We start from the raw sequence: 25,269 nt of genomic DNA on the forward strand, positions 1-25,269 counted from the left end.
GCAATAGTTTTTGTTTATAAATCTGACTACCAATTTATGGAATAAAAATACACATTTAATCTAAAATACCAGATAAAATATACAAAAGAAGAACTACCCTTATATAACTTACTAGAAGTTATGTATTTAATAATAAAACAGAAACTCAAAAAACATTTCATTAGGTAATTTAATTTAGAGTGTTCAATTTTAAACTTAACTTATGATTTATTTTTATACTGCTTTTGCTTTTACATATGAAGTCACATATACAAACAGTTCTAGCATTAAAGGCAATACCATATTAGAAAATTATTACATTTTATGGTTATTAGTCTTTTATTTTAAATAGTTTATACACTATTGAACAGCAATTACAGTAGATAATAAAGAATTGTGCAATGTCTTAAAACTGTTTAACAACCTAAAATGCTTTAAATTGTGAGGAAAAAGAAGAATTCAAAGCTGTTGGAACATTTTGGTGAAAAAAATGTGGACTTCCAAGTTCACAGACGGGATTTTTCAATGAACATTGCAACTGAAAATTTTAAATTGGCTACTTTTATTCTGCCAGAACTCGCCACTGTATTTGCCCTATGTGGATTCTATTTTTTTTTTTTTTTTTTTTAATGTACTGCTCTGTGATGAGATGGATTTTGTCTTTGATGGGACATCAGAGCCCAGGGCACTGTGTGTGCTGCCTGCCACAGAGGAGGGCAGGAGTGCAGAAGCCAGGACACGTCACCCAAGGGATCCAGGAGAACCCTCCCACCTCCAGTGGGCATTCCCATGCCCAGTGCAGACAAACACCTTATGCAAGCTCTTGAAATAAAGGAGAACAAAGTCACTTAGTCCTGTATTTTTTAGGTGCCACATAAATAGAAATAGGCATCCACCTGAAGTTAGAACTAGAGAAAACAGACCTTCCTTCTGGCACTACAGGGGTGGGTGCTCAGTGATTCCCACTCCCTGCTGCAGCCTCAGGGGGGGATCTCCAGAACCTGGCTGCTCACCTGCTCTTTCTCATCAACTTCATGCTAATTAACTTACTTTAACCCTTTGCAACCACACAACATGGGAAACTCACGTCCCTTGAGCAGATGACTCTGCAATCATAGTGGCAAGATGCTGTTTGCCACAGCTTTAATGTAATATTATACTAAAACTGCCAATATCAATACAGGTAGGTCCTAATGCTATCGATGCAGAAAATTAGATCCAGATATTTATGTTGCAAGATACAGCATTAATCTGCAAATGGTTAACGTCTGTAGCTATTAATATGCAATGTATATTGATAATACTTAAAATTCACTATTCGTTCAATTCAACTTTTTGTGATTTTTATTATAGTATATAAAAAGAAGTAGTTAATTGGGAGAGCCTGCCTACCTTTTATGATGGAGGGCCTACTTCTAGCACTAACCTTCATGCTGCAAATCCTTGGCTTCACTCCCGTGATAACACCTCATTTTAACTCTATCTCAGAATGACTTCTGCTTTCATTCAGCACCGTTGCAGGCACGGGTCTGATAGACCTCATGCTAAAGCAAACGAGGAGATTTCACCAGCTAAAGCTGGGTGAGGTCTGACAGCAATGAAAAGGCTGCAGAGGTAGGGAGAAGTCTCTGAAACACAGTTAGAAATAATGGCAGTATGTTATTACTTTTATTAATCTCTACTCTGTGTTGTTCTATTTCTGTAGTGAAATGCTGTGGGAAGTAGAGGGGTTAAGTGAGGTAAGAATTTGTATCAAATCCTGGTGGGTTTCCCGACCTCCCCTTCATGCTCCTGTGTTCTTGCTGCCCCCACATGCTGCCCTGCAGCAAGGACCTCTCTCCGACAGGTCTGTGAGCCACCAGAGAACCTGCTCGGTGGAACCAAGGCTCTACCATTCCACTACAAGCAATATTCCCTCGAATACAAACTGCTGTCAGTTCCAGCCTTTCTTCCCCTTCCATCACCAGCATTACATCTGTTAGACTTCCTTTCTGTGGTTTAGTATAGAAGGGATCAGCTCCACCAGTCAGCAGAGTGTGCACATGTTACAAGTGGGCAGAATTTGTCACGGTGACATCAAGCTGCTAACACAAACACATCTATTACCCTTTCTCCCTGGCTTGGTGAGACAGCTGCCCTCAAGGTATTGGCCTCTGAGCCTCCCTGACAAATCACTGACGTGTAGGAAACCTGGTTATCCCAACACAGCAGGGGCAGAGGATGCTATTCAGCTGCAGAAGGACATGGAAGAACAACGTCCATGAGGCTTATAATGAAAGATTTTTTTATATACTTAAGTAGTTAACAAAAATTTATTGCGAGAGATAGTTTGTCACTAGATTTACAGTTTCAGAGAACATAGTACAAAACATAGTGCATCAGCTTTGTCTAAACATTAAATAGGTGCAAATACACAAAGATAAAAAAAACCCAAAAAGTAAATACTTTACAACATAGGTTATAGAACTATAAATATATTTTATATACATTATATGTATTCTAAGACATTATTTCCATGTATATATATATAGATAGTTCATAATTAGTATCAGACTACTCAGTGCTTCAGTAATATAGGTCCGAACTCGCCGTGAATGTTTGTTGCATCGTTATACTTACAGCAAACACTTCGCAAGGAACTTGTCACCAGTTGAGCCCACAGAAAACGCTGAGAGGCGGCGGGACGGTTCACCCGGAGGCTTTTCCCCCGCTAGAAGAGCGGCTGCAGGGGGATGACAGCCGGGTGCGGGGCCAGCAGGGACGGGAAGACGGAGTGCGGCAGCGGGGGAAAGGCGAGCGGGGCGGGCGGCAGCACGGCCGGGGGCAGCAGCGGCAGCGGCGGCGGGGCCACGAAAGCGGCGTGGGGACAGAGCCGCGGCCCCACGGCCAGCTGAGCCAGGGGAGCTCGGGAGAGAGCCGGCACCTGCGACAGGAACTGCTGCGGGGGCTGCAGCACCTTGACGGAGCCGTGCTGCTGCTGCAGGACGGTGCGGTGGATGGTGGTCACCGAGGCGGAGCACAGAGGAGGCTGCAGCGGCAGCGGCGGCAGCGGAGAGCCCGGCGGGGCCAAGGCGAACTTCAGCTTGGCCGACAGCACGGTCTGCGGCATCACCTGCTGGAACGCCTCCGACGGCAGCTCCTTGAACTTCTCGTGGCCGTCCGCAGGGAATAGCAGCGTCTGGTCGGGCAGGGGGAAGGGGGCTCTTAACTGCTCGGTGGTTAGAAAGGTGGGAGTGTTTAGGTGCGCTTCTTTGAACGGCAAGGGCGGGGGGCTGCTGAATGCGCCGGGGTTACACTGCACCCACTCAGCGGCCACCTCGCCCGACTTCTCGTGCGGCAGAGGCTCGGCCAACTCATAATGGCAAAGATAGGACTTAGGAGGAGTTTGTTCCTGCTGTCTGTTGGGGACGGGAACTTTGTAACGAGCTGGATTTTCGCGACTGTTGCCATTCTCCTTAGCCTTTCCCTCTGGGGGGACACCGTGTCGGACGGCAGCAGCCGCGGCAGCGCGCTCGGGGGCAGAAGCGGCGCAGGGTGCGGTGCCATCAGGAGGCGCGGCCGGTGCGCTCTCCGTGGCTGTGCACGCCCTCGGTTTGTCATCTCCCAGCACCTGTGGGGCAGCAGCTTCTACGGGCGACTTGCTTTCCTCCAGCTCCATTGCTTCATCCCTGTCTTTTGCATCATCATCTCTGGGAGCCGCATTAGTTTCCTCTGGATTGTCTTGAGTCAGTAAGTCCCCCGAAACATTTAACGTAGAATTGGCAGAATTTTCTTTGGAAGATTCGGAGGTCTCACTTTTTGCATTCGTGTCGACGAGGACGTGATGGATTCTAGACTTCCTTTTCCTGCGTTTCCCTTTTGCCTTGTGATAGGTACCTAAAGCGTGCCCTTGCCTTAGATATTCCCCTGTGGGTAACGCCTGTCCCCATGAGCCTTCATCCGAGGAAGAGGAATAGGAATAGGTGTGCTGCCTCCGCTTGCGGTGGGGCTTCTCGGCTTCTTCTGTCAGAACACTGTAACCTCTCTTTACGGGCTGGTTCTGACTAGGGCCCTTCTCCTCACTGCATTGTCCTAAGCATTTATGCTCTGGGCTACTGCTTGACCTCCTGACTCTGCAGCTGCAGCAGGATTTGGAGTCCCTGAGGCTGTGCCTCCTGGAGCTCAGAGCCAGCTGCTTCGCCTGCCTCCGGGAGCTCGCCTTGCTCTTCCTGCGTGGTCCTTCACAGCCATGGTGTTGGCCACTGCTTTTGGCACTCCAAAAGTCACACCAGCCTCTGTCCCAGTGTATGTGATCTGGTGCAGACACGACTCTCTTAGGACCGTTTTCAATGCCAAATTTTGGCTGTGACTGCTGCACCTCACCTGCGGTTAACCAGATATTTCCCGCGTCATGTCTGCACTTCTCTGCATTGTTTTGGAGGTGCTGATGTTTATTTTCATCTCTGTAAGTAATTTCTTTTTCAGTTACTGCAGACATCTCCATCTCTGCAACTGTTGTGTCTCCACAGTGATGATAATGACAATGACACCATTTTCTTCTCCTTTTCCGTTTTCTGTTTTTGTGAAGCCATTTTTCATGGCCCGCTTTGATCCAGACTTTGTCGTATTTCTCATCTATCACAGTGTTTTGTCGTAAGGGGTTATGAGATATGTGATACTTTTCTATTTTTCTAATCCTGAATGACTCATCCAAGGACACTTTGTTTTGATTTTTTGCAAGGTCACAATTTCTGAAGAAGGAAACATCACTTAACAGGGGTATCGTATAGTTGCACACATTTTTATTCACCTCTACTTCATAATCACCACACTCTGAAGTAGGTCTTTTTGTAAAGTCTGAGATTAAGATATGGTTAGATTCAGTTTTATGGTGCAAATGAGGTACGTTTGGTTGATGCTTGGGCTTTTCTTGGCTTTCACTTGCTCTTGATGACTTAAAATCAAAATATAAGGGATTACAGCTATAAGAAATTGATGGGTCTGTACTTGTGTAAATTAACATTTCTGATGGCCACTGAAGAATATTGGATCCATATTTGCTAAGAACGGGAACAAAGGGCTGACAGGGTCTCTTGTTTATGTCTGGTTTGCTTTTTGGGGCTCCACCACCTTCTTCACACAGTGATGGAACTACTGCATCTGCCCCCAGCTTTTTAATTTCAGTTCCAGTTGCAGATCTATCACTGTTCCTGTCATTAGAGTTTTCCTCTGCAACATCCTGCAGAGAGGAGCAATCCTCCCCAAGCTCCTGCACGGGAGCTCTGTTTGCCTGCAGCTCGTGTCCGCTGCCATCCAGGGGCAGGACCTGAGCACTGTCTGCAACCAGGGGCAGGGTTTGGTCCCCTAAGTCAGCCACACTCACATCCACACCGTGGCCATCCGTGTCTGAGGACACCAGCTGCTTGGAGTGGGACATGGCAGGAGGTACAGCTGGACTCTCCAGCAGCCTGCTCTCCTCACTGGACAGCTCTTTTGGCTCCGGAGCTTCAGGAGCTTCTGCTGTGTCTGTGCACTTCTCCACCAGCGGGTGAGAACAGTTGTGTTTCTCCTCAGGGCATACAACTATTTCTGCTGCTGAAGGAGACTGAAGGTTACACGTTCCTGGAACAAACCTACTCCTTCTGCTAAGTCCATGCTCCATGGAGGTTTCCTCATTAAACTCATAGAAAACGGCAGCTGAAGACTCCAGCTTGACTGCTGCTTTCTTAGGAAAAGCAAAGGAGAACCCAACTCTGTGTCCTTGAGCTCCTTGGACGTGATCTCCACATTTGTTAGGGTCAGACTGATGGCTACCTGCATCTCCAGGGACGGACGAAATAACAGAAGCAATGTCTTTGCAATTCTGTGCATCGTGCATTAATGTACAGCTGAAATCCTGGCTTTTGGCAGAATCTATGGCAGCACTTTTGGGGATATCATTGCAATCACCTTGCACAGTCACTGTAGTGGATTTGAACATAGGGCCGCTTCCAGGAGCGCTAGGAAGGAAAACAAAACTTGGAGTCAATACTGTTCAGAGGACTGCTGACAGGAACATGGTATAACGTTGGTATTTAAGGGAGCTTTCTAAGGAAGGAGGAAGCCTCTGTGGATATGTGCATTTAGACTATGAAAAAATGCCAGCTTATATAATAAAGATGTCTAGTATTAGAAAAAAAAAAAAAGAGTAAATATTATGCTCCCAGCTCCTTCATGTGAAGAAGCTATCAGCAGAAGGACTAATATTCCTACAAAATAGTTAACTTTTCCTAAACACACTGGCAGGCCAAAGAAGAGGTTGTCTGTCCCCACAGGAACCTTGCATGCTTCTCCCAGCAGACCACCTTGGCTACAACACTGTGACTACAGACAGCAGTTTTACATTCCTTCATGCTACAAAATATATTAAAACTGAGAGTGCCTCACAGAGCACTTTCCCCCAGTCATCATTCCAGTGGCTGCTGCTCTGCCCACAGGCAATCCCCCAGCAGCTCCCACCCTATTCGTGTGCACAAACCACACCACTGCCATCTCAGCAATTTCTTTCATGGAGAAATAAAACTGGGGAGAGGATTTCAGCTGACAGAAGTAAAGTAAGTGATTCATCCCTCTTGAGAAAAAAAATTATTACTGTCTACTTCTCTTCTTCATTTCATGTCCTCTTCCCATCTGTTCTATTCGACTTAATAGGAAGCAAAGAGAAGAGCAAAAAGTGTTTAAGCTGACAATTTTCCAGGATCCAGAGAAGCTGCTTGGCACTAGGAGTAACGGACCTATGTTAAAACCATTTGTTTGTTTGTTTTAGCCAAATCACTCTGTTTTACAGTGCAGAGCAATACTCACTGATGAGTCACTGGGAAAACTTGCAAATGTCATTTAGGATCCCAAGAAATTCTGAGATGAAGAATAATGTCATTACCCTAGGAGGTCTAGAAATTAAGGTGGAGGTTTTATGAAAAAGGAATTTCTCACGAGAATTCCTGCCTTGCCCAGTTCTTTATAAATTTGAAATATATATTAAATCCCCACATAAACCCTTTCTTTCACAGAATAAAGTGATGACTTCTACAAAACCGGTCTAGAAAATGCCAGTTTAAAATATCCTGTGTGCCTATGTCACAACTCTAAGGATGCAAAGTGGTGGTAAATGGCAATTATGGAATAGATAAATGAGGCTCAGATAGAAATTCTCCTTCAGGACTGTGCAAAAGGATCTTTTGAAAAACTCCAAATAATCCAGAAACAACAAAGGCTTGCAAAATCTGTGCTTCACTAGCATGGAAAAAGGGAAACATTAAGATCCTCTTTCCTCTTTCCCATGCAACATGCAAAATTCAGGGGTTTTGAGCACATTTAGGGGGAATGATATCTAACCTACTCAAGTATAAAATATGGACACTTAAAATAGTCATGGAGGAGAAAGAGTCTCCACATGAGTTATCATAAGGAGATGAAAAATTAGGTGCTGTGCTGCTCCTGTCAAACAGACCCCGTGGCATTCATGTTCCATCCACCTGCTCATTCAGACTTGGTTTCAGGACCCTGCCCACCCCCCAAACTAGGGACAAAGAGACTATTTCTGAACAAGAGCTGCAGCTTGGCTGGACTTTTCTGCTAGTTCATCTTGGGTGGGGGCAAAGGCTGAATAAAGAGAAAACATTTGCACATGAGCATCAACGTTTTTTTCTTTCATTTTTTTTTGTCTTCAGAGAATACACTGTGACAAGCACATTTATTTTCAGTGGCTTATCGGCGTCAGAACTGTGTCATATTCTGAGAATTCAGTCACAACTAGAAAGCTCAATACTAATTTCAACAGCTTGCCTAGATACAAAACTAAAAGTGTACGAGTAGCAAGGAGTCACTTGTGCAGAGGGAGGTAAACACACTGCTGAGCAGGGGAAAAGGGAGCACTTACCTTTTAATATAAAAAATCAGGCTATTGAGATCTAAAGCTAGGTTTCTGGATGCTTTCCCAGGCGAGCATTTTGAAAGCTAAATCGCAGGGATCTGTTACATCCTAGAGAGACAGACTGTGCTCCTCACCTCATCAATGAATAGTGTCAGCCTGCAAATGCATGACCTAGATGCATGAGATATTCACTCAGCTTTCTACCAAAGTGCCTGGTTTTATGAAATATATATGAAACGCATCTCTCTCTTTTTTTTTTTTTAAACTAAAAATATGTGTCATTTTAGCTCAGCTGAAAAAGCAATGTTAAACATTCATTCCTGCACACGGTGTGAATCAAATACTGTGCACAGAATGCTTCCAAAACGCCCTAAAAACACAGCCAAGGGTCCCACAGCACCAGCTAACAGTGGAGGGCTTATTTAAAAGTTTTGTTGTTTTTTTTTTTTTATCTGTTTGAGCAGCTATGGACTTACCAGGTTCTCTCTTTCCTTAGCTCAGCTAGCTTGTGCAAACGTTGAAGGGCTTTCTCCTGTTTTCTTTCATCTTTCCGTGACTTAGATGCTACATTTCGAGCAAACTCCCTCTGTTTCAATTCCTTCAGTCTCTGCAAGAAACAGCCACATAATGCACATAAAAACCCCTGGGATGAGAGATGTTGCAATAACAGTTACTTGCTGGTAAGTGCTCACAGCATGAACCTAACCATTAAAAAAAAAAAATTAAGGATTTCAAGGCAATAACCAAAATACCTAGAGATAGGTTAGCCACGCTAGAGACAACCTAGCAAATTTTACTGTAGCTTTTGTGATGACATGGATCGGCCTCAGTAGGATGAGACAAATTTCACCCAGAATTTTCTTCATGATTCTTCCCCAAAACATTCCCCACAGCATAACCCCTTTTTGAGATATCAATAAAAAACGAGACCACCCCAGGTATTTTTCTGCAAAGCCTCTCAAAAGCCTATTAACCCTCCAGATGATATTAAATCTGGATTTTTTTTCTTGCTCGAGATGCTGGGCATGGCACTTGTCCCTGCTGCTCTGTGGAAGGTCCCTGTCAGCTCTTCTCTCCAGATTACCACTGGCCCTGCCCTCCCTGTTACCAGCATGCCAACACCTGCAAATCTCCTGAGAGCTCCTGTCCTGCCATCCCAGGCTTTATTAGAGATGTTCAAGGGTCTTGACCCAGCAGGGAATCTCCAAGGGATGCGATGAACAGAGAAGTCTTGTATTCTGAAATGGAGAGACTGTGCCTTTGAAGGAGCCTGTGTTTCCTGATCTCACTTATACAGACACCGAGGTGCAATCCAGGACCTCAGGTGATTTTATCTCCAGCTGCTCAGCTCTGACTCTGCACACGAAAAGGGAATCTTGTTTTCTTTATATGACAGAAGGACAATATGCAGGGGCCTCCCTGGGTTTTCACCTCAGCAAAACCAGCAGGTGTCAAACCCCCTTTGTGGTCCTCAGTGTGCCCTGATGATGGCTCACAGGCTGGTGGCATCATCTGACAAAACCAGGATCTCACAATTCTGGGAAGAACCCAGTAACTTGCCACCCCCTTTTAGTGTCTGGGGCTAATGAGTGGCCACGAATAGTGATTTATAGAAGCAAAAACTCTGACTTCAAACTGTTTGAGGGGTATTAAGAGCTTTTGTTGCCACTGCTGGCACACATAGTAGATACACAGAATAGAGTTTGCGAAACACTGTCAGCAGCATCCTCCTGCTCCTTCTCAATTCTTTTTATTTCACCCCCTTTGTGAATTTTTCTTTACCCTGTTCACAGAAAAACTCCTCTCACACACTGTCACCCATTTATTTCTTCCCTGGGAGGGAGGGTGGCCAGGCACTCCACCAGGCTCCACAGGGAAGTGGCCACAGCTCCAAACCTGCCAGCAGCTGAGGGACCAGCTGGCTCTTGGTGACACATGGATTAGTTTTTTAGGTGGTTCTGCAAGGGGCAGGCAGTTGGGCTCCACGATCCTCATGGGTCCAACCCAGCTCGAGATATTCTAAGAGTCAGTCACACGCTGAATTAGTCTTTGCCATTTTGGGTGATGGTAACACTACTTGGGCAGTCCTTTTAATGCCAAGAAATAAATAGGGAGAAACATGCAGAGAAAACAAACTTGCAAAAAAATGAGTACCACTCTCTGTTTTCATGTTTTGCATTCTTTTTCAAATGCCTGGATAGCCTTGATAGATAGAGAAAAACAATCTGAAACGTAATCTTCCACCATTTATATTTTCTAAATATCAAAATTTTCTACTGATAAAAATTTGTTTTATTGTGTTAATACAGTATAAGGTTATAAGTACACTCAAAACTAGATGCACGATATCTCTTTTTTCCCAGAAAAAAAAAAAAAAAAGAACACTTGAAATGTGAAACAACTTTGTTGAACATATCTTACCCTTGTGCACTCCTGTTTTCCTAGACAGCACAATGCTGACCCTGCCTCCCACCAGCCACTCATGAAACTTGAAGTACTTCATTTCACACACAACTTCTGAGTACTCAAAACACAAGAGAAGGAATTTACTCATTCCCCTCCTCACCTCCAGGCCTTGGCACTTAAAGAGAGGATTTAATTGCATTTAGTGGAACTCAGCACTTTTGCAGGGCTTTTTTCCCCTCCAATGCCAAGGAAAGAAGTAGGTGAGAAATAAGGGAACAAAAGGAAGACAGAGTGCTGTCTCACATGGCTGAAAAGGAGAAGTTGAGGTGTATACAAATCCACAGTCACCTCCCAGCTGCAGTACTTTTCTGCAATTACTAGGATGATTATAATTAGTGATTTGAGTGCCAATGAGCAGATTTTGAACCCTTTAGTCTTACCGCTGCAAGTTAGCAGCACTCCATGCCTGTTCTCAATTTTTAAGTAGTTAAATTATTCTCCTTGGATGACTACAAGTAGGTGTGGCACAAGTTTTGTGTGCTCAGCCTTTGCCTGCTCTCTTCTGGAGAGCTCCCCTTCTGTCAGACCTGCTCCTAGATAAAACTTTCCCTTTGCTGTACAGAAAACTGGTCTTTGCAGAAAATGAACCCACTTACACAACGGGCTTTGGTTCTTTTCTTCTCACAACTGGTATGTCAGTCTTTCATGGAGTACTTTAACAACCTGCAAAGATTATACCTTGGCAAATCCCAAGGTCTTTATTCTGCAAATGCATGTCTAAGTGGAATTCCTCCTAGCTCTAAAACACAAGTCATGAACCTGGCGTTTAAAAAACATGCTATTTCCTTTAAATAAAAGATCACCTAAAAGAGTATCTGTGTCCCCTCCATCTTTTCTTTTTTTTTTGATACTGTAGTTATTTTCTGCTTTGGTTTTTTTAGCCATGTGAGGAGCTATCATCACCTGCACTCCCTTACTGCCCCAGTCATGCTCAGGATTGTTGGCATTGTATTTTTGCTGCCCTTAGTTGCAAATCATTGGTTTCACTTGTATTATGCAAGTGAAAATGAGATATTACCCAATCATACCATTAGTCCATGTATCCTTAGCATCAGAAGGACCCCCCTGAAGCTGTTCAAGGTGAATGGCAGCAACAGAAAAACAAGTGTGACCTGTTCCTATAAACCATCTTTTCCTTATATTTTTCTGCCTTTTTATGTGGCAGAGCTGTTCACTAATGCTAACTCCAATAGCTAGTTTAATGCCTGGTATGTTTGGCTTTTTCCATGGATCAGCAAGCAAATTATTAGCAGGCAGGGATACTGTATTGGATTCCCTCCTGCATTTTCCTCTGCTTAGGAAGCAGCTCAAAAACGTGTGTGACCCAGCCAGCAGAGTTCAGCCAACAGTTCACAATGAATAATTAAATGACATTTCTCCAAGAGACCTAAATGCCTTCATCATTACCCTGACCCTCTGTATTGCCACGCTGGAGGTGCAGAGCACGGGCGCCCTCGGTTTGCCCAGCCAGGAGGGATGGGAAGCCTGACTCTGATTCTCCAGTAATGTGATTTTGCAACTGGACTGCTTTCCCTGGGGCAGGAGCTGGCTTATTTTAACAGATCAAACCCTAACACAGGGCCTGAAGCAGAAATATTCCACCTCCTGCTAAAAACCTCAGTCAGGTATGTCGGTGCCCAGATGAAAAGGAAGATTTTTACAGGTTCCTGTGTACCTGTGCATGGATGGAACTATCCATGAGATGGCCCCAGCAGCTCCAAACTCTGGTGTGCCTGCAGGTCACTCACAGACACGGAGCTTAGGTGTTCCCACACTTGCTGTGGAAGACAAGTGTAAGAAAAACCAAGGGAATCCTAAGAGGATTTCCACCAGGACCCATTCCTGGTCTCTTCACTTCACCCTTGTCTTCCCCACTTACCACATCAGACAGTTCCTTTCAGGATGCTGCTTTTCAAAAAATTTCCTAATTTTAGGTTTCCTAATGGCAAGGTTCCTAATTCTCCCCCACGTTTTAGAGTAGAGAAACCACAAGCCCAGATTCTGCTGCCTGGGCCAGGTGCCTGAAATGTCCCTCTGGATCAAATCCCCTCAAAACCAAAGACACATTATGGCATTGCATGCACTTCTTACATCATTATTACAAGCTTTCTGCCACCCTGAAAAGTGGCTGTTGGCTTTTTATTTTTATTTTTATTTCCCTCAAGATTTAAACATTTGCAGCAATAGCCCTTTAAACTAATGGACCTTCAAGACACAGAGAAGGCATTAATTAATAAATAGACTCAGGCCAGCAAAAGCACATAAAGGCTGAATATTGAAACCCAACATGCATGAATACTATGGCATTAAGGTGACAAAATGAGGGGGGAGGGAACCCCAGCCTCAAATGATTTTGTAACTTTGAGCCTATAACTTAATGTTGTCAGAACTGACTCTGAAGAAAAGCAGGGAGACTTTTAATGAAGTTGATGAGGCTGAAGGGGGAAATCATAACAAGAATCAGGATTGATACAGGCTCTCTCAGTGGTGCTAATATCTCACAGAAAATGCAGCCATCCCACCAGCACAAAGGCATCATCTGAAGATTGCTTATTCAAACAGGCTCTCATAAACTACCCTTTGCAAAGCTTACCTAGGAACAGCTTTAACAGGGTCAAGAACCAATGGCAACACTTTTTATAATAGCAGGAGTCAGAAAGATGTCTATCAGGAGATTTTAGGGCAGTGCAGTTCAGATATTATTGTGCTAATTTGCTTTTGACCTTAAATTAACAATTAAATTACGTGGACTTTTACAGCGCTGAAAACACGTAGGCCGTAAATTCATTTTCTGATCAATGGAAGCATAAAATTACAGAATTTAACAGCCATTACATCAAATTTTGATGCTTTATTGTCTTTTTATTTTATCAGGAAAAATGAATGTATTCCCAGTAGGCACTAAATCATTAATTTATGTGCTTTTAGCTTTCAAAAATAACTCATCAAAATAAAAGGCCAAGCCCACTTCTTCTCCACCTGCCTAGCCAGGGACAGGTTGGGACCATGAAGAAATGGGATATTCAGTGCTACACGTGCATCCCAAGCCCAGCAGGATGGGAAAGTCCCATCCTTTCTATAACTCCATTTGCACCTTGAAAGCAACTGGAAGTCCACTGCAGCTCCTTCCTGCCCTTCAAAAATTTCCAAATTACCTAAACGTGGGCAACATGGGTTGGTAGCTCAGCACTGTGGTAGAAGTGGGACATAACTGGAATTTGGATTTGTTTTTTAAAAAAATCTCTTCCCTCTAAACCTGTACGTGATAAAAAGCCTACTTTTTTATTTTTAACGAAGCTGTTTTTTTGGCTTGTATTCAATTTGTCTCCTAAAAAAAACCCCCATAGATATTACATATCATATCTATGATATGTAATAAGTATTAATATGAGTGCTGCTTATCTTCCAATTCTGATTCTAGAAGCTGTCTCTGAATGCTGCAGGACTGCTGCTCAGTAACTCCCTGTTAGCTGAGATGGAATACTGCTGCTTCATGTGAATTATGGTGCAGCAAACAGAGTGACAAGGACTCATCAGATAAACACTTGTCACACCAAACCAGATTAGTGTCTTCCACAAAGAGGATCGAGCTTAATCAATTATAAATAATAACTGACTAGAACACAGCTCATGTAACACCTGTAAACGCTCAAATGGGGAATGAAATATGCCATTTAAAGCAGAAAACATTGCTTACTGAGATGTAAAATGCACATATTTTCCTTATGTCTTCAGTGCTTTTTGAAAGCATGTACATATATATTTTTTACTGCTCTGCAGCTGGAGTCTCCTTCACACAGCACAACAGGGCAGCATCTCTTCCCTTGTTATCTGGTCTCCAGTGCTACATACTTTTCATGACAATATCTTTCATATTATTATTATTATTATTATTATTAGTAGTAGTAGTAGTAGTATTAAAAAAAAAAAACTCCCCTCTTGTAAAGATTAGAGGAAAAAATTAAAGCTTCAAGAGAACGATGCTATAATATCCAAAAAATTTACCCTGTTAGTGCTGCAGGCACTTCCCTAGCTGAAGTTACACATTATTTTCACAGAAAGAAGAAATGAAAAAGAAGAAAGCTAAGGAAGAAGTTATAGACATATGGACAGATAATAGACATTTTTCCTTGTTTTTCATGCTGCCACCACGGAATGAATTGCTCTAAGTTCCTGAAAATGATGAGGACCAAGAGGGTGTTTTTAACAGTGGCCCACAGGTCCATGGGGAGCTGCTGGAAGAGTAAGGGACAGCTTCCTGCCAGGGTGGGTGGCACCAGGACATGTCCCTAGGAGAGGCTGGGGCAGAAATTCCATAACTGAAAAAGCCCCATTGACCTGATCTTGTCCCCTTCCAAGCACCATTTGTAGGATTTCTGTCTTGTGCAGGAGTTACCTCCCCCCATTATCAGCACATGGACCACACTGGCCAAACTCTTTCCTTTTCAAAAGTAGCATTAATCTATTGCTGGCTTAGCAATAACTTCCAAGTTCTGCTTGCCTCTGCCTATGGCTGTTTGCATCTCACGTTGAGCTGCAAAATTTCAACCTTGAACACCAAGAACTCCACAACTTTGCAACACAACCACATTGTAAATGATGAGATATTTAGGCCCTCCAGAAGACAACAAATAACACACAGGCTTGGAAAAATCCTTTCCTGCTCATATTTCTACCACAGATTGCAGTCACTTCCCTCCTGATGGTCTTTTAATATTAGAAGAAATCTAACACGCACATACTTATATGCAGGATTTAAAAACAGCAAGTCCTTGGAGCCCATAATATTCCTGAAAAGGTTGGTTCAGTAGATGTGAAACTGCTCTTTTTCCAGCACTGTCATGAGCATCATCCCAGACTGGGAAGGAAGTGGGGATGAATTAAGAGGAAAGGAAGAAGTTGGTACTGCTTTACCCATCCATCGTGGGTCTGATGGGGGGCAGGTGATGAGAAGATGAGATTCCTCATGATTCAGATTTTTCACTAACTTTAAATGAACTGATGTGATGCAAATTTCCTCAGACAACTCTGAAGCTGCTCATAAGCATGCTTGTGCAATACTTTGTTGTGTAGTCTGCAAAAGAGAACTGTGGAGACAGTTTTTACATTTAGAAGCTACCAATAATACAAAACAGATTTATTATGCTATACAACTGAAAATTCATATTTTCTAATGTTCTAATATAAAGACTGAAATTAATTTTTTTGTGAAATATAATTAGTTTTTGAGACTACATACTTGTGTTGAAGCATCTTGTAATGTGTCTCAAGTTTTTCCTATCTCACTTTATGGGGAAAAATAAATTACTCTTGAGCTTAAAATGAAAAGCAAAACCTAATGAAAACATTACTGTTTCTGAATCATGAGGAAAATCAGAACATTAAATGTTTTTCACACTTGCACCTGTAAGATACATGCAAGCTAGTTATGCCTGATGAATATCTCACTAATTACTCTTGATTATGTAACTGCAAAATATGTACACGGGAGCAATAGAAGGAAGAAGAAATTTCTTAGCTCTTATTCTTTTCTTTCTCAAATTATCTGCCAGAAACAAACACATACTTCATTATGGGATGATTAATGCTCAAGAAGCCTCGCTTGATTTGACACCCTTCTGGTGCTGTGCATCTCTGCTCCTCTCCAGCATCCCCTGCTGCAGGATGCAGACACCACTGTGGCTCACACCTGAACAAAGCTCCAGGACTTGGGCAAACAGCAGGCTATGAAGCACAAATTAACACTTCTGTTGCTTTTGTTTTAAGGTAACTGCGTTTTCTGCAGTTGACTTAATGGCTGCAGTGTGCAAAAACATTGTTTTAAGCCAGCAGAATTGCTGAGCGTTGCACACTGAATATTTCACTGTGATAGCTACTAACCACATGTGTAGCAGCAGCCTGGGCTTATTGCAAGCTGCAGGGAACTTTTTGTTGGCTTCAGCAAAAATCAGCTGAATATTCCATAAATATTAAGGACGTACAAAGGAAACAACACAGAAATACAGAATTAGCATCTCACCTATCAAAATAATTTTACCAGATAATGAAAAGAGCATGAAGCTGATGCAAACTTCTACATCTGGAAAGTGTTTACAGAGTCTCTAGTTTAAAGGCATTTGGTATTTATTTTAATAATTCTAGGCTTTATACTTCTATTGAAGTTAATGGGAAAACTCCTGCTGAGCTCATGGGGAGAAGAGGTTTCAAATTCAACATGAAAGGTTCCAGCGGCACTTAAGAAAGCTTCCTCAGCCACAAAAATGTAAGATAAGATTGGTACACATCAGTTCTTTAAGAATCACTACACCATTTAAGAGTCTAACAAAAAAAAAACAAAAAAAAAAAAAAAAGAGAGAGAGACAAAAAAAATCCAAACCCACATGCAATGTTGAAAATCCTGACAAGAAATGTTGATTCCTAGCACTGTGAGAGAAAAGGGCATAACTCCACCTCTCTGGGAAGACCCAGGTGTCCCTAAGGGTGGGTGCCCTGAGCAGCTCCTCTCCCTGGCTCTGGAGGGACAAAGCAGCGTGGATCATTTCAGACATCAGGTGCCATTCCCTGCTCCCACAGCATTATCCTCCACTATTCCTTTCACTCCAGCAGTGAAGGCTGTGCATCCAGAATAATCTTTCTGAGCATTGCATATCCAATATTTTCTAATTTGACTTTACTGCAACCAAAATATTGATTCAGGGAGACACTGCTGCCTGATATTTTCAGGTGGGCACCAGTCACTGAATGAGAAATGTTGATTTGTTTTCTGGCCAGTTACAATTTTCTATGCATAAATACTGACAGCTCCACAACATTTCTTCTCAAGTCTATCCAGAGAGCCCCAAGCTAATGGAAAAACCCCTGCCTGATCAGAGTTCATATTCCATAAACCATTTCACAGGAGCAACCACTTCACCAAGAAGCCCTCCCGGAGGAAGGTCACCTCTACACCTCTTTGGAGAGGGAAAATTGGATTTCCCTTTAGAATGGCTCTGCAGAGGGATGAGGTCACAAAATAGATACTCCCATCAACACACAGATTGGATGGCTCAGCTGTTAAAGCTGCTTTTTGCTCATTTTGGAGACCACTTTGCTGTTTTCTGCATGAATAATGTACTTGGCTCCTCTGAGCTCTTTGAGACTCCCTCCAACAACTCTTCAGTGCCCTCCAACACCTACCAGTGTCCATTGGCATTTATCAGCTCCTCACTGTGGCCACTGTGCCTCCAGCACTGAAGTTCTCTGTAGGATCCTGCTGCTATTCTGATTCTTACCCTGTCCTGGCTGCAGGAGGACACAATATCCTTTCTACAAGCAAATTAAAAATTGATAGCAGACTTTTTTTTTTTTTTCTTTTAGTTTCAGCCTCTTTGGTCATGACATTTTAGGAAAGTCTGCCACAGAGACTGAAATGAACCTACCAAATCTTAAATTTTTCTAATCTCTGCAATGTGCATAGTGACCAAAAATGAGAAATTAATATTTGCAGTTAGGTCTTCTAAATGTTATTTCCCATAACCCTTGAAGGATACACTAATAACTGGTGGGCTGAAGCAGACACATGAATTCCCCCAAAAGCGAGCTCTTTATTTTAGTTCTTTATGTCAGAGCTAAATCACAATCTGTTTCTCACATCAGTTTTATATTGGATCACTGAGCCATTTGAAGCCTCTGCTCACAAATTGCTTCCCATCAGCAGGACCTGCTCCTTGCCAGAATTATCCCAGGACCGTGAGAAATTTCCTCAAAGAGCATAAACTTGACCAATGAAAACTGAGACAAGAACGAGCCTTTGCAAATTTTGACTCACCTCAGCCAACAACAAAGTAGTACAGACAAAATCTTAGTTATCCTTAGGCCAACCTGTAATACTGTACACACAGAGTCCTTGGAGAAAAACACCAGATTACAGAAAAAAAAAAATCTTAAATATAAAGGCTGTAATACTATACATACAGAGTCCTTGGAGGAAAACACCAGATTACAGAAAAAAAATAAATCTTAAAAGTAAAGGCTGTAATACTATACATACAGAGTCCTTGGAGGAAAACACCAGATTACAGAAAAAAAAAAAAAAAAACCTTAAATATAAAGCTTGTAATACTATACATACAGAGTCCTTGGAGGAAAACACCAGATTACAGAAAAAAAAAAAATCTTAAATATAAAGGCTGTAATACTATACATACAGGGTCCTTGGAGGAAAACACCAGATTACAGAAAAAAAAAAATCTTAAATATAAAGGCTGTAATACTATACATACAGAGTCCTTGGAGGAAAACACCAGATTACAGAAAAAAAAAAAATCTTAAATATAAAGGCTGCATCTTGCAAGGTGCAAGATCAATTAATATCATAATTTGATATATGTTTTAAATTTCAATGATGCAGATGAAGTAACTCTGGAAAAACACCACTGACATTACCATGAAAAAAAAAAAACCCAAAAAAGGTGGGGCCAGCAAGTCTGTATTTATGTGTATCTTCTAGTGCCTCCCTGCTTCTGCAGAGTGAAACGTTAGTGAGTGCAGAGCAGGGATGTGTGTAGCACCATGCCACGCTGACAAAGTGTTCCTTGAACTGTCAGGACACCACAGCTTGGAGGCTGCTGTGGGAAACCAGGGCTGCAGCAGCCTGCGACAGAGACTCCCAAAAGGACAAGCACAAGTTCACAGCAGGGACCTTGAATGTGCAAGGAATGGGATGGCAGCAGGGTCCCAGAGCTATAAACAACTCACTAATGCTACATTACTGCCTGCTAGAGAAATGAGGCTTTAAAATACGGATAAAAGTGAGTTCAGGGATGAAAAGGAAAGGAAGCCACGGTGAGGCCACGTGAGGAGTGCTCCATCCATTTCTGGGCTCCTCAGACAAGACAGACACAGCTCCTGCAGAGGAGGGGGACAAAGGTGATGGAGGGACTGGAGCATCTCTCCTGGGGCAAGGCTGAGGGAGCTGGGGCTGCTGAGCCATTGGAGATGAGGAGAGCTCATCCCTGTCTGTCAGTGTCTGCAGGGATGTGTCAGAGGATGCACCAGCCTCTGCTCCCGGGTGCCAGCAGCAGGACGAGGGGAGTGGGCAGAAGCTGATGCACACAGAGTTCCACCTGGGCACGAGGAAGAACTTCTTCCCTGTGCAGTGACCAAGCACTGAGCAGATTTCCCAGAGAGGCTGCGGAGTCTCCCTGACTGCAGATGTTCCATGTGGCCTGGGATGACCCTGCTTGAGCAGGGAGGTTGGACCAGATGACCCACGGTGGTCCCTTCCAACCTGGCCCATTCAGGGTTTCTGTGAGAAAGCCTCCAACACATGCAAAAAATTATTATATATAGAAAATTTGACTACATTATCATGAAGCGTTGGATAAATAGAAAAGAAGTGGAGCATTTATTCGTGCTAGTAAATACATAAAAATGCCCCCAAATAGAACTGAGTGGGGAGAAAGAAACTATCAACATTAACTTCACCTTCTTCCTGGCAAAAAGGATACCAACATCATACTCCCCCACATGAAGAACTCATACTGCTGACAACTTGTAATGACACCTTGCTTTTCTTCTTCAGGAGGACCATTAGCACCAGAAAAGAATCAGACACTAGAAAGCTTATTATATCTGTTTCATTATCAGGAATGAGCTCTTATAATTAGATAATCTGGACTGTAAGTGCCTGCATGATCATAATTGGCCTAATAATAATTCTTTCAGTAGGCTGATAGGACTTCTGTTGAAGCTAAGCTAACAAATTCCTGGCTTTGCATGCTGGGTGTGATTCTTTCACCCCTGTAGAGTGCAGAAGGTTTTTGGCTGGGTACCCCAGCCTCGAGGAACACGTGACAGAGCTGATGATGGGTACAGCAGGCCCAGCTTTCTGTTTCAATATAACCCAGAAGGAATTCATTGCAACGTTTCTTTACCTCAGTCAGATATTAACCTATCAGGAGATAATTTGCCCTTGATTAAGAATCACCAGGAAATTAAGAAAAACAATAATTAGCTAATAACGTAAAGCTCATTACCGAATGGAAACGTACCCAAATCTCAGTCCACAACCTCAAAGGCAGAAAGCAATTCCTAAGGAAAACTGACATTATCCTGTCGTACCTTTTCTTTACAATAATAAGGATAGAAATCCATCCACTTGCATGATACACGTTCCAATTTACAAGGAAGGCAGCACAGAGCACAACCTACAGCACTGAACTCTGATATCCGAACTGCCATAAGCTCAAGGTTTGATGAAAAGAAGAAAAAAGAGACCATAAAAAGCCATCTATCTGGCACATAAATAACAGGGGCAATTAACTAGGTGGACCTTCTGTATATCTCAGCAGAAGACAGATTTAAAATGCCTACTCTCCATGTGAAGGTATTTCTGGATAAAGCACTGCCACAGAAAATGGAAAATAAGAGCAGAAGCTTTATCATCTCAAGGTCAGCGTTACTGTATGTTTACAAAAGTTTAAAAAGTGCCTCCCTCTCTTTCCCTACAACAAACTCAAAGAAAAAAAAAAAGCACTCAGCAGCCAAGAACCACTGATGAGAGCTGTGAAACCCCTGCCTGCTCTTCCTACAAAGCCAAGGGAAGAAAAAACCAGAATCTTATTGTAAGAACTCCCAGCCCTACAAACAAACCTCTCACCATCCTCAAGCACCACACAAGCACTACTATAGCACTCCACAATTAATAAGTTATATTTTCAGACCAGATTCTCTGCTCTTGCACAAGATTTACACTGTTGAATTGAAACAGGGGTTTTTGTTGGTTTTTAATTTGTCAGGAGCACCCTGTGAGTGATGGCCCCGTTTTCCTGGTTGATTCACCAAAGTAATTGTCTTTTCATTTTTGTCAACTTCACAAATCTTTTTCTTTATAGAAAGTCTTATGGGCATTTTTAGTAAAGAACAGAGGAAAACCTTTTCACAAATTTGGGTTAAAATTTCTTTCCGTACTTCTTTTCCTACGAACACCTATAGAAATGCAGAGGTAAATCATGACATTTCCTTCTATCCTGCCAAAACTTTGGCTGCTTGATCCACAGGTTATCTCCCATGGAAAGGTAGATGCTCTAGATACCTGTTCTTGGCCTTCACAACATCCCTTAAAGTAGGCTGGGCTCAAATTGTTACTTCTGCCTTAACATTCCCACATTGCTTCTTCAAGAATTCTTACCAAAATGCTGCAGTGCCTCTGGGCTGGGATAGGGGGAAAAAAAACCCCAAACCCAGGAAAACACTTTTTTACTTCCACATGCTCTCCCTTTATTTGCAAAATTGCCACAGATGATGCTCAGGAAAGGTTTAGTAAAGCAGCACTTTTTTCTCTCCACACATTTTGGATTTATTGTTGGAATTCTCTCCCTCTCAGTGCCGTCAACGTGACTCATCCTTTATGAAAGTCTTGAATCCATTCATCAAAATGTCATCCCCCAAAACTGTTTCTTGCCTGGTTGTGCAAGACGCACCTACATAGTCACAGAGAGACTCAAAAAGGCTTGGGAAATTCATCAAGTTCCAAAGCTTAGACAGCTCCTGAGAAAAACTTATAGACTACCTCTAACACAAATGCACACACATTAAAATGTCCTCCAGTTACAGGAAAAAGCACAATTCAGCAGAATTTAAGATGACCATCCTTTTCAGAGTGGCACACAACCTCAGTATGTGTATGCACAGTACAGGGAGCGGTGAGAATTTTCTGTAATTAAAGGAAGGCATGAACAAACAGGCTTCAAACAAAAAGAAAAGCAGGAGACCCATTCACCAATTCTGGCCCACGGATTGATTGTACTGCCCAAGTTGCCAAACAAAAAACCACATGCCTCAAGCTCTGCCTGAAAGTTGAGTCAGTGGGAAGCAGCTGCCATGAAAAACCTTGCACAGTCCTGACACTGCTGCTCACTTCTGATTTGAAACTATTTAAAATGGGCTTCAACCCCCATGGCCCATTCCATGTTGTCCTGCCTTAACACAGGCACAGAGATCAGCAAGGTCACAGATCACTGCCAGAATAAGGCAGGACCAACAGTTCATTTTCATCACTTAAAATATTTCTTTGCATGAAGTGCCAGGCAAACATGGGGCTTCTTTCAGGGCATTTCCCATTCCACCATTCTGCAAAGGCAGCACCAGAGCCTGGTTTGTGCAGCAAAACCTGCACCTGGACTTGGTAAGAGCTTCCCAAATTTTGAGGAAGCAGGTCCCCAAGCGAGCTGCTGGCAGATAACTAAACCTCATCCTTGATCCCACCACCCAAATTTTTATTAAAGGAAATTACTTGCTAGAAAATCACTGAAGATGGAACTAAAGTAGTAGCTACCTAGTTTTAATAAGCTGGTTAAAGTTCTGTAGGGTTTTCTTTTATCACAAAGTCTTATTAATGTACAGCACTTTGCTGCACAGATTGAACGGAGTTATGCCTTGAACCTCCACCTTACACTAAGGTTTCAGCACTCTTTTTCCCCCCTAAAATTTAAGAAAGATAATTAGATGCTGGGTGAAAAAATTCCTTTGTGAAAAAAACCCACATCTTTTATATCCACACAAAATACAAGGACTGCTTAAGTAATTTTTGCATAATTTAAAGTACCTCTTGCATTAAAAGATCAGTATTTTGCAGAGTTAAGCCTTCAATCAGTAAAGATGGTGAAGAAATTCCCTGAAAACCTAAATTTAGATCTTTGGCTCCCCACCAGAAATTCAGAGCCTTCCCTGAGACACCACACACACTCAGCTGCACCTGACAAAAGCAGAGGTGAGTCTATTCATCAAACTCAGGCACATTTAAGCAGTGGAAGTCCCCAGTAGCTCTGGCTCCTGGAACCAGAGCTAGTGCTTTCCACCAGGCAATCACGAGTCTGATGCAATCACAGGCAGCAGCCTCACATCCTTGCAAGCAGCTGCATTAGCAGAGCTGTGACTTGCTCTCTTCTTTTAACAGATGCTGTGGAACAAATCTCATGTGCCTACAAGGGGGACTCATCACCCTGCTGCTGCGAGCCCTTGCTTCTGCCTGGGGCAGTATCACTAGCAATAAATCATTCTGTCTGAAATTCCTGCTGACCTTCAAGACACCAGCTGGTGCCCTGTGCACAGCACACCTGCAATCTGTGTCCAGATTCCTGCAAGTGTCAGTGCCTGTCCCACTTCCACCCTGGAAGGATTCTCCAGCCGGTGATGCGTTACAGAAGAGCCCGTGACTCTGTCTTCCACCAGCAAATGGCCAATTGGATGTAACATTCAGAAAAGACTCAGCCATGTTACTTTTTATATCTGTCCACATTTAAAATAGTTGATCCCTCTTTTCTTGGGCAGCTCCTCAGCTATTCCTGATCTGTCGTAACGGCCCTCTCAGTTGGGTTCATGATGAGAAAGTCTGTCCCTCTTAATCCTGAAAGTCATAGGAGAGCCTGGGGTGACAGTCACATTTTCTAAGAACTGGTGTTTCTGGTCCTGGCCATCTGGGAAGCCACAGCAGCTTGGTTTCACAGGCTCAGCCCAACATGAATATCAAAAGGAAACTCTAAGTAATATTGATTTTCATAGTTTTGCCTTTCACTCTTGAGGATCCTAAACATAGTGAAACCATTAATTATACCATCTTAACACAGTCAAGGTACTGAAGAGCAATAGTTTATTGGCCTCTCTTAGCTGCTGTGTGATCCCCACACTATTGTAACTTCACCATTTTCCAGGTCACAGGGAAAAAAACCCCTTAGATTCTAGAGCATGTTAGAGAAGTTATCAGAAGAATACGACAAAACTCTTCATCAAAACACATCAGACTGTCCCAAATAATATCCTGCTACTACACTTCTAGCACGTGGAAGGAGAAGCAGCACCTTTAACTTGTGTTGTCTTCAATGTGTTCTGATCAGTGCTGTTCATCTGCTGACACGTAACCCAAACACAGAAACCAGTGATTCCTGGTGGCTCAAGGACTCAAATACAGACAGCAGCATTCTTCCTTACCCCAAACCTGTGATTCCATTAACAATCAATTCCACAGTGTTACAGTGGGGGGTTTTATTCTTTTCCAGGTACTGGGGCTGAAGAGTACACTGTGCTGTCCATGGAACACAACTGCTCTGGCCTCAGACAGTGCACACCAAACACACCAAACAGCGAGCACGGGAGGAGGAAAAAAAAAACAAACAAACCACTGCCAGCAGGGGGGATTAACATAAGGTGATCTAAATACCTGCCTGGATTTTGGCCAGTGCACAGCTGGAGCTCCAGCCCTCTCTTCTCAGTAAGCAGCCTGGGAACTGAATTACTACGGTGGTCAAGGTCTCAAGGCAGCAACTCCATCAGCACTATTATATTGCTCCAGTGCCAACTCCAAGGAAAATGTGCCACCAGTCTCAGCACCACCATGTCCTGGAGCACATAAATGTTAATTAGCGACCTTTTTTTAGAAATGATGAGATGCTCTAGTCCTGCACAGTGTGAGATTTGATGAGATTAGAGCACTGGGTGGTACAGCTAATAAATCAGTTTACTGTACAACCTCATTTCTTTAATGAAGAGCAAATACCTGATCCTTTCTGAAGCAAGAGTCCCAGGTGTACACTTACTAACCAAAGTACTGGATTTAATTTTTTAGCATTCCTCCAAAACAGGGAGCACTGACCTACTGCTCATCATTAGAGAATGCTCTCCTGTCAGGGGGTCAGCGCTAAGCACAAACTTTGATGTCAGAATGGAAAAAAACCCAAAAGAGATGAGTGGCAAGGCCATGATGGGAGAATAACTAGTATAGTTTTCATAGGGGAATAACTTTTAAAAGCTGACAAGAGCTGTCAAGGTGTCAGGCCTGGAGAAGAGCCAGCACAATTAACATACCCTAGGCTTCAATCTACTAGACAGGGAGAAAGCAGGATTTATTTTGGACAATTACAAGTTAATAAATGGAAGCGTCAGTTCCTGTGTAGAGC

General features: G+C 42.9%; 1 protein-coding gene across 1 annotated transcript in view; it reads right to left on the minus strand.

The window, feature by feature from the left end:
• Nucleotides 1–2,689: 2,689 nt before the first annotated feature.
• ZNF804A (zinc finger protein 804A) overlaps nucleotides 2,690–25,269 on the minus strand; it is a 149,476-nt gene continuing 126,896 nt past the window's right edge. The window contains exons 3-4 of the mRNA XM_062506718.1: nucleotides 8,347–8,477; nucleotides 2,690–5,957 (exon numbers count right to left, since the gene is read on the minus strand). Coding sequence (XP_062362702.1) covers nucleotides 2,690–5,957; nucleotides 8,347–8,477 — 3,399 coding nt within the window. The remainder of the gene's footprint in view (nucleotides 5,958–8,346; nucleotides 8,478–25,269) is intronic.

The sequence above is a fragment of the Cinclus cinclus genome, chromosome 21 (genome assembly GCF_963662255.1).
Source record: "Cinclus cinclus chromosome 21, bCinCin1.1, whole genome shotgun sequence".
Taxonomy (NCBI): Eukaryota; Metazoa; Chordata; class Aves; order Passeriformes; family Cinclidae; genus Cinclus; species Cinclus cinclus.